This window comes from Parus major, chromosome 4A (genome assembly GCF_001522545.3).
Source record: "Parus major isolate Abel chromosome 4A, Parus_major1.1, whole genome shotgun sequence".
Taxonomy (NCBI): Eukaryota; Metazoa; Chordata; class Aves; order Passeriformes; family Paridae; genus Parus; species Parus major.
In genome coordinates this window covers 17,972,281-17,990,493 of record NC_031772.1, presented here as the reverse complement: position 1 = coordinate 17,990,493, position 18,213 = coordinate 17,972,281, and the positions used below count along the sequence as shown (strand labels likewise).

Here is an 18,213-nt window from a genome sequence, read left to right as displayed (position 1 = left end):
ACCAATAAGTTTTACTTTTCTGTACTTTCATGTCAGTCTATAAAAAAGATCTGAGATAATAAACCAGAGAGAAATTCTCCTGTTCAACTCCCAAAAGAGTCTGTGTCGTTCTTCTCTCCGTTCCCAATAGAGCAACAGGAGCAGAATTCCAGCTCCATGCACCCCACAGCTTCTCCTTGCTGGAGAAGAGCATCACTGGCAGTGCTGAGGAGCATCAGCCCAGCTGTGACACTGAACCCATCCCCTGGCACCCCAAACTCCCTTTTTCAGGGACCCAAAACCTTCCTGCCCCTTCTTCTGCACCGATGTCACCGTGCTGCTCTCGGCGAGCGGCTCCCGCCTCCTACCCGAGCTACGGGACTGAGGTGAGGGAAGCACGGGTAATAAATAGAGCTTCCCACACCCTAAAAAACTTCCTTCCCACTCCAGGAAGCGTTTGCACATACCTCAGCTGCTAATTTTAGGATGGAGTTTGAAGCCACTGTGAGATTCTCCTGGAATCCTGGTTGGATTTGCAGGGAGACTCAGCCCTGATGGATACCTGGAGTCACTGCTTTTCCTTGGAAGAAAACTTGGAGATGCTGCTTTTGTACCCTACATTATCCACTGCCACATTTACAAAGTCTGGGACATAGAGGGATTTATTTCTTCAGTTTTATGTCCTAAGTTAATTCTGTAGCATTCCAGCTCCTTCCTTTCTGCCTCAAGAGGAAAGGTGAATGGAGGAAATAAATTCTTGTCACTGTGTACTCCAGTGCATTCCCAACGTAAGAATAAACCCAAGGAGTGATGATCCAGCACAAAATGAACGCTTCATGCATTTTATTGAGTCTATTTAAATCTGCATTATAACATCTTACATAGGGAACAAACTCCTCCTAAGTGTTAGCTGGTAAACCTGGTCAAACTGTGTCCAAAAACCTCTGATACCAGTTTGTATTAAACAAACAAACAAACAAAAAAACAACAAATGTAAAGCACTGTACCAAAGAAAAAGGGAAAAAATAAAGTGTCACAGTGGAATTCAGGGCTTCCCAACCAACAGCCTTCCCAGCAGAGTGAAATTCAGAAAGGGTCTCAAATATTGTAGCTAAAGGGAATAAAACCAGATAGAAATCAAATAAATTTGATGGTATGTTTCCCCATAAGAAAAAGGAGACACAGTCTGTCTGAGAGGCTGGGAAGCCCTGGTGCAACAGATGCAAACCTCTTTTTTTTACCACACCACCACTTCTTTGTACTTTGGGTACGTTACCATTAATTGTGTCTCTTCAGCCTCCTGCTTCCCCCCCTCCAGTTGAGGGTAAACAAAAAGCCTACTGTACATAAGGGCAGGAAATATTTCTGAAGTTGTTATAAATTCCCTCCATGTGGCTCCAAGCCAACCTTCATCCAAAGCTCCTCCTTCTGGGAAAAGGCAGAGGAGCAGGCAGACATTTCCGACAGCGCCGGGCTCCTCCTCGCCTGCTCACCCAGAGCCTTTCCCAAACCAGGACATCGCCTTTGTGGACACAAAAACCCCAAATTAAGGGTGAGATGGAGCGAAGGAGATTTGTTTAGAACCCCCCTCATCCTTACCTGCACCTCTTGTGACCCTCACATTGTCCATTTTTAGGAGGAAACCGCTGGATTGTGGTTATCCCACTGGGAAAGGGGCCTTTGGAGTCCCACATTTGCATAACCCAGACAAGTGAGAGGAAACTGGGATGCCACTCATTATGTGCCATTGTGCCAGCTCTGGTGGGAAATCCTTGGTCTGCAAGCGCACACAATGGACAATTAGAGCTCCTTCAGACCCCTGGGTGTCTGTCCTGCAGCTGCTGTGCTTCCTACAAAAGGCCTTTAAAATTCCCTGATTTCTATGCATGAAGTACCTAAATAATCAAATGGCTTTTAAAACAACTCGACTGCCTTCAAGTTCTCTGCAAAAAATTCGACTTGTTAGAAGAAATAAAAAATATGCACGTGAAAGGAAAATTGAACCAGCACCAGGAATTCAGGTTTTTCAGATAAAGCCCCAAATAAAATAAAAAATAACACAAAAAAAATTTAATGTGAGCACCCACACGTCTGTGTTGGTTCACAATGTGAATTAAAACATGAACTTACAGCAACCCATAACTGATGTAATTATTAAAACTGTGTTTGTCACAAGGCTTTGGCCCGGTGCTCATTGCTGTGGGCAGGGTCTGTCCTGCCAGAAAGGAATGAAGCTCACACATCAGGAATTCCCAGCAGGAGTTTGGACATTTGGGAAGAAAACCCCGTGGGAACCAGTGAGTGGGGTAATGACAAAGAGGATCCTTCCAAACCAAAATAGAAGCTGCTGATGCTGAGGAATCCCGCTGGTGCTGAAGGCAGATCCCACACGGTGGCACTGTGACCCAGGCTCCAAAACCATCCTTCCTACAAATCAGCAACGAGACAAAACTCGCCCTTTTAACCCTTCATACCCCTCCAGCACGACTGAAGATGCTGTGTCTTCCTCCAGAAATACAAAAAAAAAAGGAAGGAAAAGCTAAATACACATGTTCCCTATCAAAATAATTCATGAAATGTAAATTAGTCTAATTATGAAAGTGTTTCACTTCAGTTTTGCAAGCAACTGAAATGTTAATATTGGCTTTTCCTAACTCCTATCTAAATTTAGATAAATAGAAATTTAATTACCCTAATTAACTGAGCTACATAAAGAAGTTTTTGCTGCAGACAATGAGCCCCCAGCCCCTTTAGCACACTCAGCACTGCAAAAGGCAGAGAAACGACAGAGAAAATTCAACATCTCCCAAACGGAGATTAAATTATTTGCTCTTGGTACTGATTGGGAAACCTCCAAGATTTTATTAATTGTTCTTGTTACAGAAAGATAAAATGTTAAGACATGCTATTAGCTAAGAAAACTGTAAGGGCAGTTCTACCAAGGTGGAAATTCCATGGAAAAGGTGGGGTGAGAGGTACCACAGCCATGCTTTGTGTGGGTTTGGGATAACTGGGCTCCCTTCCTGGTGGCCACCAGCTCTGATTTGAGCATCTCTGACCTTCAACATCTAACACAGTACTCATGTAAAGAGGGATTTTTTATTTTTTCCTTCTAATTCTATGCTCTGTAAGTCTGGAAACCGTGACTGAGGCGAGTATTTGCTCTGTGAAATTCAGAAGTGTTGTTTTGCTGTGAAATTTTGGCACGGAGAACCCAGCACCCAGAATCAACAGCCAACTTTTAATTTTCCAGTGATGGGTGCCCAAGGAAAAACCAAACCTGTGAGCTGATTGCTTGTTCTGTTCCCAAAGAACCCTCGTGTTCTCTCTGCCGTGGTGGTGTGTCCCACCAGGAGGAAAGTGAGCTCAACAACCAGTCAGGGTTTCCCACTGAAACAGCACAAAATGCACATGGAGGGGAAAAAAAAAAGGAATTTTGGGATGATGTGGAATACTGAACTAGCTGAGATGTTGAAATGGTTTAGAGCAGCAATTAGAGTTTATGCACCCACCACTATAAAACACCAAAAATGTGTTTTAATTAGGAAAAAAGAGATAGGCCAGCTTTGGTTTTGTCATCTGAGGAACAAGCAACATTTCCCATCCAGCCACCAAGAGCAGCTCATATCCCTTCAGAACTACTGCCCTGGAGTGGAAATAAATAAAAACCACTTTCCCATTGCACATGTAAGCCAGGAAAAACCCAAAACCTTAGAGAATAAAAAGAAGAAGGGGTCACTGAGAGTGAAGGGTGTTTCCCCACATACACACACTGATGAGAGTTTAGGTACATTCTGCAATTCTCAACTGCAACACATCACATACCTAATTTAAAAAAAAAAATTAATTTTCATTCTGTCCAATAGGAATAAAAAGAGCTTGTTGGGTTTTTACTGTTATTCTCGAGAATCTGCTACACATTTAAGTGCACTCATTTTTAAATGTAACCCAATACCAAGGATGTGCTTTCCAGTTATTCCCTGTGGCACTTGTATCACAGGCTCCCAACACCAGATCACTCAGCACATCCAGGGGTTACCAATACAGTTGAAGCTCATGAAGAACTAAAAAACCAACCTGTCCATAACTGTTTGCTGAAGTTACATTGCCTCAAAAATTGAGAGCAAAAGCTGATAGAAAAATTGGGCACAAACCTCAGTGAACAAGCCAGTACACATGGGTTTGTATTATTCCATATTTGCAACCATACCAAGAAATAACCAGCCATTAGAACAGTTTCTAATTTTTATCTTTTTTTTTTTTTTTGGTGGCATTACTGAGCCAAAAACACCGCAATTATAACATTTCATTTCCGTTTTTTAAAATGCAATTAAATGTCTAATCCAACTGTTTTTATGTTACAGTAGCTGTTCACATAAATAGTACAGATATGCACTGCTCTTGACAGGTACACAGTCACAAAAGCAGCTCTCTCGTGTTCACTTTGCTCTCTGTGTGGTGGGGTCTGTATGAAAAGCATTCTTGATTTCTAAGCATGGTACAATTTTAATTCTTAATGCGTTAGAGTACAACAGTGCGTTGGAAAAGTACTGAGCTTCTACAAAAAAGCTTTACAATTTTAAAACAGATTTGTTGGGTTTTTTTTTTTCCTTTATTTAAACAAGCATAGGCAATTCTTATATTTCCACAACAAGATAAATATCCCAATTACGCTAACAGCTCATCCTACAGCGTGCCATAGTGATGGGGAAAGGGCTAACATTAGCGTTATTTACACAGACATGTCCAATATTAACCCAGGAGGAAAATTAAAAGTATGTTCACATGTGCAATTAAATTAATATTATTTTTTCAGAGAGTTGGATTTCTTGCAAAAATTCCTCTATGACTCATGGACACTGAGCTGGGATAACTTCTCAAAGAACTCCTCAGAAGCACAATCTTGAGGACAAACTGTTTATTGGACTGGGATGGCAAGGGCTGGACAGGAGAAAGAACTTAATACTCTTCACAAAGAAAAAAATATTTTGAATTGGGGAGATGTCTTTGGACAAGTGAAATTGAACACCCAAACCGACTAGAACTCGAAAAACCTAATTAAAGAAATTTTTCCAATTCCCAATGCTTGAATCCAGAGAAAATGCTTCAATGAGGGAAGATTCACTCCGAGTCATTACTATACATTGAGGTACCACTCAAAAAGTGGCCATAAAGGAAGTGACTTCTTTGCCCATCACTATCACACCAGCTGCCTGGCCATTGACTCAGCTCTCCTTTAGACAACGCTCTCCCTGTTCCCAGAAGCTAAGACTGCTCTGCGGCAGATGGGGCAGGTGGAGTTCTCCGACAGCCAGCGGTCGATGCAGTGCACGTGGTACTCGTGCGAGCACGGCAGCTTGCGGAGCTTGTTGCCCTCCGTGTACTCTGTGATGCACACGCTGCAGGTTTTCAGAGCGTCGCTCTCACCAAAATTCCTCATGGCTAGGTTGTCAATTTGTTCTTTGGTGAGTCCTCTCGGTTGGTCATCGTCATCTTCGTTGAGTAGGAAAAATTGTGCAAGGCTAAGGAATGGTAGAGAACCGCTTTCTTCAAAAGTGACCGACCCCCTCATGTTGCGGCCTTCCCTCCTGGCACCAGATGTCGAGCTAGCCTCGTGCCCACCCTCGTACACCTCCCCTGAGCTGACATCTGCATTCTCGCTGCCCGAGGTGCCCCCGCCTCCGCTCTGCGCCTCAGAAGTCTCCACGTTCTGACTGGGAGCCGGCGCACCGGGATCTGCATCGCTATCACTGTACATGAAGTAGCTGAGCTCCCCGAAGCCTGTCATGATCTGCCTCAGCATGGTCTGGATGGCCACGGACGTGGTCTCGCTCAGGCCTGTGTTTAAGATCCTACGGATGGGAATCCTAATGGTGCTGACGTAAGTTCTCACCCCGGCTCGCTCCGAGCGGGAGAACGTGCGCCGGAATCCTCCGCGCTCGCTCTCGTAGGTGACCGTGTTGTTGGGGGTCTGGGAGCGGGAGCGGGTCCTGTTGGCTATGCTGTCCCTCTGCCGGTACTCGCCCGGGCGAACTCTTCTCACCTGCAGGTCAAGCACTATGGTGGGAGGCCTCTGCCCAGGAGCCGTGGACTCGCTGGTGCCGGTGGTTTCTGAAGAACCCGCTGCTTGAGGAGCAGGCCTCGTTTCAGGGGGGGAAAACAGAACTGCGTTTTCACTTGGCACCTCAGTCCCCACTGTGTGCTGCCTTAAGGTCACGTGCTGCCTGGTTCTAGAGCTGCCCTCAGCCTCGCTCGCTGAGGAGTGCTCGAGCGTTTGAGATGATGTGTTATGGTGAGACCTGCGAGGGGCCTCACTCACTGCATTAATAGGTGACCTACTTCTATCAGTCCTAGCCCGCGTCCGCCGCTGTTCTGGACTCCTACTCCTGGCTCTCCTCTGCCCTCTAGGAGGGGAAGCCTCCTCAGCTGTCAGCTCCTCCGCGCTGCTCCTTTCTGATCCAGGCTGCCTTACAGACGGTGATTCAGACCTTGGAATTTCAGAGTCACTTTGGCTGTTTTCCAAATCCTCCCCATTGGAAGGCTCTACAGATGGCTCATTCTCAGTTTCTGGATTCGTGTTCCCATTATTACGGTTGACATTTATTTCCAAACTGAATCTGAAGTCGCCACTATTTGGGTTAGTCCGGCTCACTGCTCTCCAGGACTGGTTTCCTCGCTGCCCACTTCGTGTTGTATTTCCAGTCTGTCGGACTGAATTAAGCCAGTCTATTATAGAATCTCCATTTGAAACATCTTCTGCGGACTCTGCACCTGTGAAAAGACAGGGAACTACCAAAATTAGAGTACTGAGCTAATTTTGGAGCCATCTTTTCCAAGAACATAATTGCTTAGCTTAACAAGGGACAAGTTAGAAGTGCTGAATCCTACCAAGTGCTACTGTGGTTTCATAGGCAGAGTGACAATCCTGTAACTACCAGAGCTCTTCTAAGGGAGCAGGAGTGGACATTGCTCTAATATGGACAGAGAGGCTGCAGCCATCACAGAGCAAACAAGTCATCAAAAGAACACGTATTTTCTATCTTAAGTAAATGGAAAGTCACATGTCAGGTGTCATAACACATCAATATTCTGTGTTTTCCTTTCCAAACAATTAAGTGATCTATCGACCGTGAAACAGAGAATTAAGTTTGTCCTGAGCCTCAACCTGCAGAGCTTTATAGCTAATCTGTCTCACTGAAGAAATGAACCCCAGTGGTCACCCCCGAGGGTCCCCCACCAATCTCTACAGAAGGGTGACAACACAAGCAATGCAGCATTTTGGAAGGGAAGAATGGTGAATTAAAAAGAGGGATTGCCAAAAAGCATCCCAGAAGGGAGCAGACAGAAAGGCAATCTTTAAAGAAATAAAAAAAAAATAATAAACCTTAACAAAACTTTATTTTGATAGAAGTAAGAGATGTGTTACGAATGAAATCTGTCCCAAACTGACCTCTGCAGCAGATACCAGACATAAGGTTCACTGAGTTTTGAAACAAAGCTCACCTTGCACCTGCCTAGGCTTAACTTTTTCCACTCCTGCACTCAAGTTTAGGTCCGTACGGGGTGCTAAAGTTAAGAGTTTTCACAAACACTGTATATACCTCTATTCTCATCACTGTTTTGCTGTGGCGGACCTTCTTTAACTTGGTGTAGCCTTCTCAGCAACTCTTCTTCAGTAATTTCACCTTAGAAAATAAGCAAAATTTTCCAAAAATATTTCCAAATCATATACGTATGGCAAGCATTATCAAAAGCTTCTAAAGAAGGTACAAGCCACTGCTTATGTTCTGTCTAATTAAATCCTGCCATAATGGCACTGCCAAGCACGTTGCTAAGGGGAAGTTCGGACACTTTAGCACTGTTGTCCCAATTAAGTTTTCCTGAAGATGAAATATCCAATAGTTCTGTCCTATTCAAGAGAGATGTGCTCTCTGGTTCTGTAACCTCTACAACTGAGCAGCAATTTCTGTCATCCTACACCCATTAGGGTGTCCAGAGTGAAATAGTTGAGGTTAACACTTCCACAAGCAGGAAAAGAAGGTTTAAGTTACTTGAGACATGGTTTGAATTAGATTTTAACCTATAAAAAGGAAATCTAACAAGTTGATTGAGAGCTGACATCAAAATGCCCATGCAAAATCTCATACCAGACTACTTACCCTGGTTACAAACTTCTAACCTCACCAGCACAAAATCTGCACACAGATGCTTAAAGGAGACTTTTTGTCCATTTAAGGGCTCGTAACTGGAACTGGGTCAAATCTGGGTGTTCCTGCCAAGTTGTGCAAACACCAGATCTGGTGAATCCACACCATCCTATGTCTCCACAAGTCAAGGGACAACGTGAATTTAAATGTGTGCAAATTAGCAAGAAGCTACTTCTTACCACGGAACACGGCTGCAGCACACAGACGGGTGAAAGGGCTTCAGGAGAAGAGAAAATGACACAAATTGCCTACAAGCAACTCTAGCAGGATGGACACAGGCAAACATTACCTACCTGGTGTTCCTAGCAAATTGTTATCTCTCATAAGCCTGTAGTCCTCTTCACTCAGGTTGTTCACAAACTGATAGAAAGCTTCCTCTCGATCTAACCGATCCAGCTGGCTCTGACGTTGGGCTTCTGATTGATCAATACTTCCTTTATCACTAGAATCTGAGCTTTCCATCTTGATGAGTAGAAGAGTACCTAAAAAAGGAGAGAATAAAGCCTTCATTGAGAGCAGTGAAATACAGCCTGGAATTTAGGCATGTTTGCAATAGAGAGTGAAGCACAGGTTAAAGCAGTTTGCTAATGAAGCTTTAGTTAAGATCAGGTTCATCACCAGAGGGATTAAAAACAAAGAAACCTCCTCAAGAAGTACAAGCAAAACTGATGCCCATCATTACCAAATACTCAACAAAGCAGCAAGCTGAACACAGAATATCATCTGTCATGAGCCTTAGCCCATCTTGGCATTCACAGAGTAGGTGACCATGATTATGTGCTTTTTGCATAAAATATTCCAAATATCACAACTGCCTGTCCAAGCCGCCTTACAGAAGTGTAGTACAAGGCATAAGCCATCCTTGATCATGCTCTCTGAGCACAGGATTATATGTTCCTTGCTTTTTCCTGCCTGCTACAGAAACACCCTCTTCACCATACAAGTGAATTTTAACACAACAAAGTGGTTATGAAGAACTCCGAGTGTTTGTTTTTGTGTCTGTGCACAAAACCAGGTTCTCATTCCCTCAAAAAACAAAGAGTTTGTAAAATCACCTTTACACTTTTACATCAAGAGAGGAATTTGCTTTCAAGTTTCAGCTTTTACTGAACATCAACTGATGTTGATGAGCAAATTTCCAAGACAAAACTCCAGCATACACCAGGTATCACTGCTTTAAAGAGCTGTCTTCTAGGCTGCATATTTTTAAATATAACTTTCTCATATTGTTTTTCATTTGGATGAAATACCTGACAACGTCTCTCTTTCAAGGAAAATAATCGATGGATGCCGTGTCTGTATCTGATAAATATTATAAGGAACACATGCAAATGCAGGAGACATTCTGGCACTGGCTGTGCCATGCAAATACATCAAATGAAGATAAAATAACCAGTTTCCTTGATCACTCTGCCTCAATATTCACAGCACCAAGAATTTTCCTGTACAACTGGTAGAATCTAGTTACTCAGAGAGGTGATTAACAAGCTAATCCTCTGCATGCTAAAAAGCTCTGCAATAACATTCCCCATCAGAAAACATTCCTTTCATTTAAACCATACTTCATGTGACATGGAAATACTGGAAGAATAAAGCTTTTCTGCTTCTCACTGGAAAATTTCCAACACTTAGACATCTGTCTAGTGCAAAAAGCATCTTTTTTTGGTTTGTCAGCACAGCTGTCAAGTCAAGACTGCCCACAGTTTACATTAGTGCTTCTCCAGAAGAGCAGCACTGCATGATCTCCATGGGCATTTTATTTCAGCTGCTATGGTGAAAATTAAAGTGCACCTCCGACCTCGGTGTGTAGCACCAGAAAAATTCCACAGGACAGGACATCCCATTATTGCAGACTTGCAAATTATCAAACTGCTGTTCTGACCCTCTTTGTCTCCAGTTCTGATAGAACTTGATTTTAAGTTGGTGCTATTAACTTATTGCCACTCTGGGCTACTGGTGCCATTTGGTTCTGTGAAGTTCTGCCCTTTTACCAATGCAATTACACTCTTTTTTTCAGCAATCAGGGAACAGCAGCAATTACCAGGGTTACTCCTGAGTCAGATGGGAGCCTCTCGGCTTTCTCTGCATTTCTAAACCCCTGGTGCAATCTGAAGACTGCAGACTGGCATGTGAGTGTTGTGTTCTGGTGCTGATAAATGACCCCATTCACAGGACAGTTGAGCAATAGTTTCTGCAGGTGTGTTCAGCTCTGACCAAGCTCACTCAGGAAATCTCTGTGCCCTTCAGAGGCCAGGCACATATTTCTAATGAGAACACAGCTTCAATCAACGTTTTTTACAAGCTTTTTGTCGAAGAATTATTACTCCAAGTAGCATTACTTAAAGACATGTCGGAGAAAATACTTTTAAAAGCAGCTCTATCTCATTCTGGTATGATCTGAATGAAAGTCTCAAATAGAATGAGAAAGTTGTATCCAAAATAAAACCTTGAAAGATGCATCAGTTCTTTGGGAATACACATCAAACTCTAACCAGCATTCCCTTTTTTGGGATAACTATGATACAAAGTCAACAACAAGATTAAGAAAATAAAGACAAGTAATAAGATGCTAAAAGCCAGGAGCAGCACCAAGTTTTGTAAAATATTTTACTCCAAATGACTGTCATGGGATTTACTGACTTGGAAACACGTGAAAGGTCTTCAGAAAGATGGCAATATTAACACCTTTGTAAGCATTACACTAATTCTTCAAGAGCTTTTAAAAAAGAAAGATGCACTATGCATACAAAACACAATATTTGTTTATTAATTATTTACTACTTTCCTTTTAACTGAAAATTCCAGGGCTTGCAGGCACCTTGGCTATCTAATGTCTACGTGATTCAAAGACATTTGCCTATTCCATTTCAGAAAATGAAGGAGTACCATTCTTAGTAAGGAAAAAAGGGAGAGTCAAAACAAGTCAAATGGGGTTTGAAAAATTTAAATACCTCTTCTTTACAAACTGGCTGATGTACAGTTCAATAGGTGGTTCTTTAGGAAATGCTTGGAATAAGTCAGTACTACTTATTTCCAGGTTTGCTCCTTTTTTCTCCTCCATCACATCTTCCCATGAAATCAGCTAATGGTCAAGGCTGAATAGAGTTTACTGCTAAGAAAAAAGCCTCAGAGGCAGGATCTTGAATGAAGAATTTAATTTACATGAATACTATTTCTGCTAGTGACAAATTGCTGTATTTTCCTATTGCAAGCACTAACAAGTTACACCAATCCCCCATATCCCAATTTCATGATCCCAGAAAAGCTGTGAACCTCTATGATGGAAATAAAGATGGCACAGAAACAGCAACAACACATTCTCCCTATCTGACTGCTGATAGCAAATGGGATGGTACTCTTCAAACCACAGCTCTGGTATTAAAACCAGTAAATAAAAGCAGGATTTCTACCCCAAGGCTGCTGCTGTTTTCTATCTCCTCCCTGTGCACTCAGCTCATTGTGCACATTGTCCAACATAAGCCTCACCTCCCAGCCTGCTGCAGAGCTCTCCATGGCCAGACTGAACTTACTGGAATGTTTAGAGCGCTCCTGCCTCAGCACAGCTCCACAGAGCCCATCTAGCTGGACAGCAGGATTTCCCTGGTGGGAGTTACTCTCCCTGCACAGAGAGGCAGAAATAACTTGAAAATCTGCCCCTCAGGATGCTGCTGTCAGCTCACACCCTGCAGACAATTAAGACTGGCTGAAGGAAGCCAGTAATACAGGGAAGCCTGATGAAGGAAAACCAACAGGTGTACTATTAGTTTACAACAAAATAACCAACATTTGGCTATCTAATAAGCAGGTACAGTTCAACTATGCTTTTCTATCTTCCACTGTAAGACTTTGTTCTTATCCAAGCTAAAAGATCCAGAATTTCCTCCTTTAGTGTCCTTCCTTGTCAGCACTGAGTTGACACAGGGTGGGGAAGATCACAACTACAAGCAGGAAGTTCAGATCTGCTGGTTATTGCCAACTTCAGCTGAGATACCCAGATAGGAAAATCTCTTTATGGGGAAGTGAGGGGGTGACCACCTAAAGACTGCACAAAGCAAGAGAATCAGAGATAGGATAAACAATTTTTCTCCTTTAAAAAAAAAATAAATCAGCAGCTGAATATCTAGACAGTAACTACAGTGAATTCTTAATTGGTGTTCCCATCCTGCCACAAATCAGAAAAGTATCTTCCCTGCAGTTACGCTTCAACAAGCTCAGAGATTTCCAAGCACAAATGACTGCCTGTCTCCCCACTGCTGCTCCAGACTGCAGTAAGCCCTCAAAAGCTATTGTTTGTTACATTCTTTTATTCAAGAGGAAGTAATACTGTGTTATTTTGGACTGGGACAATTTAAAAGTACTGCATATTCCCTCAATAATGCAAAGTTATCGTTCTTACAGCATAAGAAATATTTTGTTTTCTTTCATGCCAGGTTGTGCATAAACTAAATCCAGTCAGGAATGAGCTTCTGCCTCAAATCTAGTGGAACAGCAAGCAGGGATAACATGTGTCACCCATTTACCTTCAACAGCCTATCTCCATACTGCATAGCACTTGTGGACTACAGGATTCTTCCCAGAAAAAGTACTAATGGACCATAATGCACAGTAATAAATCTCTTCCTCCTTCAAGAATGTGCAATATCTCCTGACATTAGTTATCTGTATTGAATACCAAGACACTACCTTAGCCTGCATTCCTAGTGCTTTTAGGTTTAAAGAAATCCCATAAAATATTAGAACTCTCATTAAACCATCTAGGCAGAACTTAAAAATTCTGACAAACCCTGAAATCACTCATTGGCAGGGTTAAATAAAAAAGCACTACCTTAAAACTAAGACCTTTGTTAAGATTTATGCGGCAAGCCTCAAATTTTAACAGGACAAGGCATGGAATTTAATTAAACTGAAGAAACAACTCAGCTGCTCATGAGTCAGGTGTGCAAGAAGCTCCTCTAGAACTCCCCCATGTTGGTGTTACCGGTATTTCAACCTCACCTGAGAATCTCTCGTGCCCTGTATGGCAGGAATGCTTCCTGAGTTACCTCACGTCCCAGCAACACAGTTAATACCTCTGGATAAACAAAAAAGAGGATGGCAGTGTGGGTGTTCCAGAGGTGTCCTCAGCAGAAGGCAAACTTCTCATTTATGATTCATACCTTCATCTTAATTAGCTACTTCAACCTGTAGAGCACCTTGCTTACCTGCAGTCTGCAGAACTGATCAAACCCTTGGACTACAAGAGTGACTCAGGATGCAAGTCAGAAACACTGATTTGTTTGCTTTGGGTCGTTAGAGGCTTTTTTCCCTGCCCAGCTTGCAGTGAACATGCCTCAAAGACACTTCAGCTCCAGAGAAGCACAGCACAGCTGCGTGTCCAAGTGCTTTCCACGAACTGTGACTTCAGCAGCTCTGACGTGCCATGGCAGCACGGCCCCAGCCAGCCCTTGCTCCAATTCCATGTCTCAAATGACACAGGAACAGCAGCTAGAACAGGCAGTCCTCTTACCCCAGCTCCTTCAAGCACAAACAGAACCCACTCCACACACAGCACTCATCCAACCCACCCCACCTCATTTTCCTAGAAGAATTCAAAGTTAAAAAACAGTTTCCATGCCAGTCAGTATCCAATTTCTCAATACTCAAAACTAGCTGGAAGTAAGACATAACAGAAACTACATTTTCATCTTAAATATTTCATCACTCAAGTCTACAAGCTCAAAAGCAGAAGCAAAAACTGTCAGTGAATCCCATCATTAAAGGAAAAAGACACCCTAAGACAGTGCAATGAAAGTCATCTATTTGCATTATACATGGAGCTTCATTATGTCAAGTTTGTTTGGCTTTCTCTTTTTGTGCAGGTGCACAAGCTTCCTTTTGTCATCACACCAAAGGCTTTGATACCACAGGTCCAATACACTCATCTCCATCTTAGAAACAGTAAAAAGGAACAAACTTTTCTGGTTTTCAAAGTGGCATCATGAATTTTGGGATTTTTTTTTCCCCCCCAGCTATTCTGGCTTTTTATTTCCACTGGGATGAACAGCAGATTTAGGTTCTTATCAGATTTTTAATAAAACTACCACAAGTTTTAAAATCAAGAACTCCCTATGTCCTCTTTAATTCAAAAATTTTCATGAAACATGCATCACTCTTGGAAAGCTGGAAGAGTTTTGTGTTCTAGGGAAGTGTTCTGTGAAAAGTGCAGTAAAATTTAAATGCCACTTTAACAAGTAGTGTTAAACATCAATTCAGCTTTTTCACTATCACAGTGTGTTTCAAAGCAAAGGCCCTCAAACAAGATCTCATTCTGAACATACATTTCAAACAATAGAAAGCAAATGAATACTTTTGCAGAACAGTGGCAGAAAGTTCCACAGAATAAAAAAGCCCCAACAAACCAGAGAGGAAAAACACTTCAGCTGAACCAACTGTTGAGATAAAGAAGAGAAACACTAACAACTCCTGATAAGTCAGAAAGAAGTGAGGAAATCAGGGCAGAGCTTAGCAATTCCAGAACACTTGAGAGCATGTGGAACCAAGATGGAGCTCTGAAAATAAAATGTGGTAACAACTGCCAAAATGCTGGGCTTTGCCTTTTATCATCTGCACTTAGTAAAACAACACTTTTCACATACTAGTGGAAAATAAAATTAAGATAACGCTGCCTTTTGCCATCAAATTCAGACAGCACAGAAGAGAAAGCTTGGTGTATATGAGGTGCAGCAAGTTTGTAGCACTGCAGGCTCATGAAATGATGCTCTTTCTGCCCAGAAATGAGCTTCCTGCTGGGTCAGCAGAAGGCCCACTCTGAACTCAAAAGAAGAAGTAAAGCTGCACACAAATAACCAGTGTTCACCCTGAGGGACAGCACCAGAACAGGACTGACATCCAAGGACAAGTAGAGTTTTGATTTCTGAAGAAACATAAGCTATGGTTAGTGAAAACCCTAAGCCAATCAACCCTCACTGACTTTCAACTAAAAAAGAAAAACCCATCTTTAAATTCACTGCTGAATCTTGCAGTCTCCACACAACTGCTGCTAATGCAAGCACTGCTAATAGTAAAAAGGCAACAACCACAGAATCACTGAGACCACAACCCACAGAGGAATTCCGATACGTGCGTTCCTGCTCTTGTTGCTATCTGGTGCCCAACAAACACAGAAGTGAGAAATAAAATGAAGGCAAATTTATTTGGATTTAAGTAGGCATCTGTACCATGAGAATTCCATTTCTGATGCCATCCCAAGGCAGGGAAGCTCCAGCACTTTAACAGGACTACGTGCACATACACCTTGCACATCGAAAGCCAGAGTGCCCTGAGCACAAGATGATTTTAAATTACTGAACTAAGATTAAATGTGTGCTGGCTTTTCCTATGTCACATAATCATCAGGTGGTTTTACAAGACCATCCAACCCTGCAAACCTCCCTGAGTCAAAAGCTGAGCCACAACACTGCACAGCAGCCAAAAGTTCCTAACAAGTACCTCGTTAATACAAACCTGAGTAGTCTGAAGGAGACTCAGGCTTGTGTTTATGATCTTACCTGCAGCCAGAGCCTGTGCAAAGGCAAAACCAGTCCCTGGGATGCTCCTGGCTATCCCTACTCAGCACACAAAGCTCCTGACTAAGTTATGACACTGCTATGCTCTTTAGAAGTTTTGGTTTTGAGAAGCACAAGACTCTCATAAAAATATCTTGAAGATGGAAATGTTCACATTTGGTTTTATCCCTTCAGGAATAATTTTTGCAAGCTCAGCAGCTGATAAATTTTCACCACGACTGAGATCAAACCACAAAACCTTGGATAAACACCCAACAATCATGTCTGGATTCAAGTGTTTTAACACATGGAAACTGAAGTTCTCTATAAAAAAAACCACTTAGGACACTCCAGTACTGTGTTAAGCTATATGAGGCTGGATTTAAATGCAATCTTTATACTCAAGTATATGGAGTCATAACATTATGCTATATTAATGCTATGATTGTTTAAAAAAAAGGGCAACATCTCTACTGCAACTGGAATCTTTCTGCTAAGATCAAGGGATTTATTTTGATAAATTCCTTCTTCCACAGGGAAGAAGAACAAAGGAACAAGCAACAATACTGATCTAGAGGAGTTTTGAAAACATTTCCATCACACTCCCCATTCCACTAAAAAAACCCAAATACACATACTGGAGAGGAGACACTTGCAACACTCTTGTCCAGGAATTCAGTAATATATGGAATTCAAAAGAAATATGATACAGTTGACAACCACTACAGGCTTGAAAAATACTGGTGTGTGGTTATTTCAGTGACAAACATTTACCCAAGTGAGAGCTGCTGATGAAGGGAACACTGCAGCTGCTGTGCCTCAGTGGTCTAACATAACAAGAAACCCTTAATTTTATAATGTGTGGTGTGTTTTCCCTTCCCAGGACATAATTCCAAACTATCATTATTTTAATTCCAAAATGGTAAACCTGTAGAGAGAACAGAGTCAGTTTAAGTGCTGGGTGACCACTACAACAAAACTAAATATCTGACCCTCAATTAAGATAATTAACTGCCCAAGAAGCAGCCAACTGTTTACTTGTTTTAGAAAAATTTGACAAGTCACAGCAATTAAAATTCAGGGACAAATTAGTGCAAGAACTTCTGAACATTTGGCAACTATTTTCAAGTCAAAATTACCCAAGACTGCCAATGTGGACAGGAAAATAAATGCGATGTGTGATGATACTATTGGGTGTTACCAAGTTTGTATTCTTGTTTAGGAGCTTCTCTGTATGAAAGCTCCACCTTCCTGAGAAACAGCAAAATAATACTACTATTATTTTTAAAATTCAGGGGTTTTTTTTTTGCTTTAAAACCTTTTGTCAGGCTTCTACAGCACACTAAAATCGAAAATTAAAAAACAAACCTTAATCATCACCATATTATATATATATATACACACACATACATATATGTAGATATATACACGCTATTATACACAACCTGATATTGCTCCTCAATCAAAGCAGATCATTCAAGATAAACACATACATCCAGCCGAACTTGAAAAAGATTTTGAAACAGAGACAGAAACCTTAAATTCCAACAAACAGCATTAAAAGGGGCAGGGAAAAATCTGTACAGGAAGCTCAGGTGACAGAGCAAAGATGACGTGATTAACTGGGGAGAAACTCAGCACAGGAACAGCAAACACCACAGGTCTGAACAGGTCACAAGCTGATCCAGAGCCTTACACAGCGGGATAGGAAGAATTGTTCTCGCCTGTCCTCCACAACAAGGCTTCTTGCCTCGACTCACGGGAAGCACGGCCTGAAAATATGGCCCTGAAAAGCTGCGATTCCTTCAGCAGGCACTGAACTGTGGACGAGGCCCAGGACAGCAGCTCTAACCACCCCCCTCCCTCCACCCCTCCCAAAAGGAGCTTGTTCCAATTCCTCCCCCAGCCCAGCCGGACACCCCGAGGGTGACGGGCCCGCCTGCCCTCCTCGGGGGCAGCGCAAACCCAGCTCCAGCCCCCGGTGGAGGATCAGGGTGGCGGCGGGAGGCCCCGCCAGGAGAATCCCCGGGGTGACGGAGCGCGGCCCATCCGGGCACACCCGCGCTCGGACCGCCATCACCGGCCCCCGCTCCCTCACGGCACCGCGGATGGAGCCTCCCCCGCTCCGCAGAGCCGCCCCGCTGCTCCCCAGCGGGGACTGAGGGGCCCCGCTGCCGCCCTCCGCTCCGGGCGGAGGCCGCCGCCGCCTCCCCCGGGCCTGGGCCTCTCCCTTCCCCGGGCCATTTTGAGAGCCCGCCCCCGCCCCGGTGCTCACCGCCCGCCGCCGCCGCCCGCCGCCGCCCCCCCGGCTGTGGGTGCACCGCTGCCCGCACCGCTCGGGGCTGGGTGCCGGCTGTCCGCGCTCCTTCCGTGCCGCTCCGCCGCCGCGCCGCCTCCTGCCCGCTCAGGCCGCCATTTTCTGCTCCATTGTTACCAAGGAACGGGGGGCCGGAAGCGGCCGCCGGCAGCCGGAAGTGGCGGCG

At 43.3% G+C, this 18,213-nt stretch overlaps 1 protein-coding gene across 6 annotated transcripts; it reads right to left on the bottom strand.

Moving 5' to 3' along the window:
• Positions 1 to 807: 807 nt before the first annotated feature.
• RLIM (ring finger protein, LIM domain interacting) lies at positions 808 to 18,180 on the bottom strand. 6 transcript variants are annotated; one of them, XM_015626700.3, is made up of 4 exons: positions 18,064 to 18,180; positions 8,480 to 8,668; positions 7,581 to 7,664; positions 4,223 to 6,750 (listed from the first exon to the last, which is right to left on the bottom strand). In XM_015626700.3, exons 2-4 carry the CDS (start codon positions 8,646 to 8,648, stop codon positions 5,216 to 5,218), a joined length of 1,788 nt encoding a protein of 595 aa, XP_015482186.1. In that variant the 5' UTR covers positions 8,649 to 8,668; positions 18,064 to 18,180; the 3' UTR covers positions 4,223 to 5,215. The 6 variants fall into 6 exon arrangements, with proteins under 6 accessions (XP_015482190.1, XP_015482186.1, XP_015482184.1 ...); XM_015626698.3 differs by having other exon boundaries at positions 18,006 to 18,177; XM_015626703.3 differs by lacking the exon at positions 18,064 to 18,180 and adding an exon at positions 17,427 to 17,548.
• Between the last annotated feature and the right edge of the window lie 33 nt (positions 18,181 to 18,213).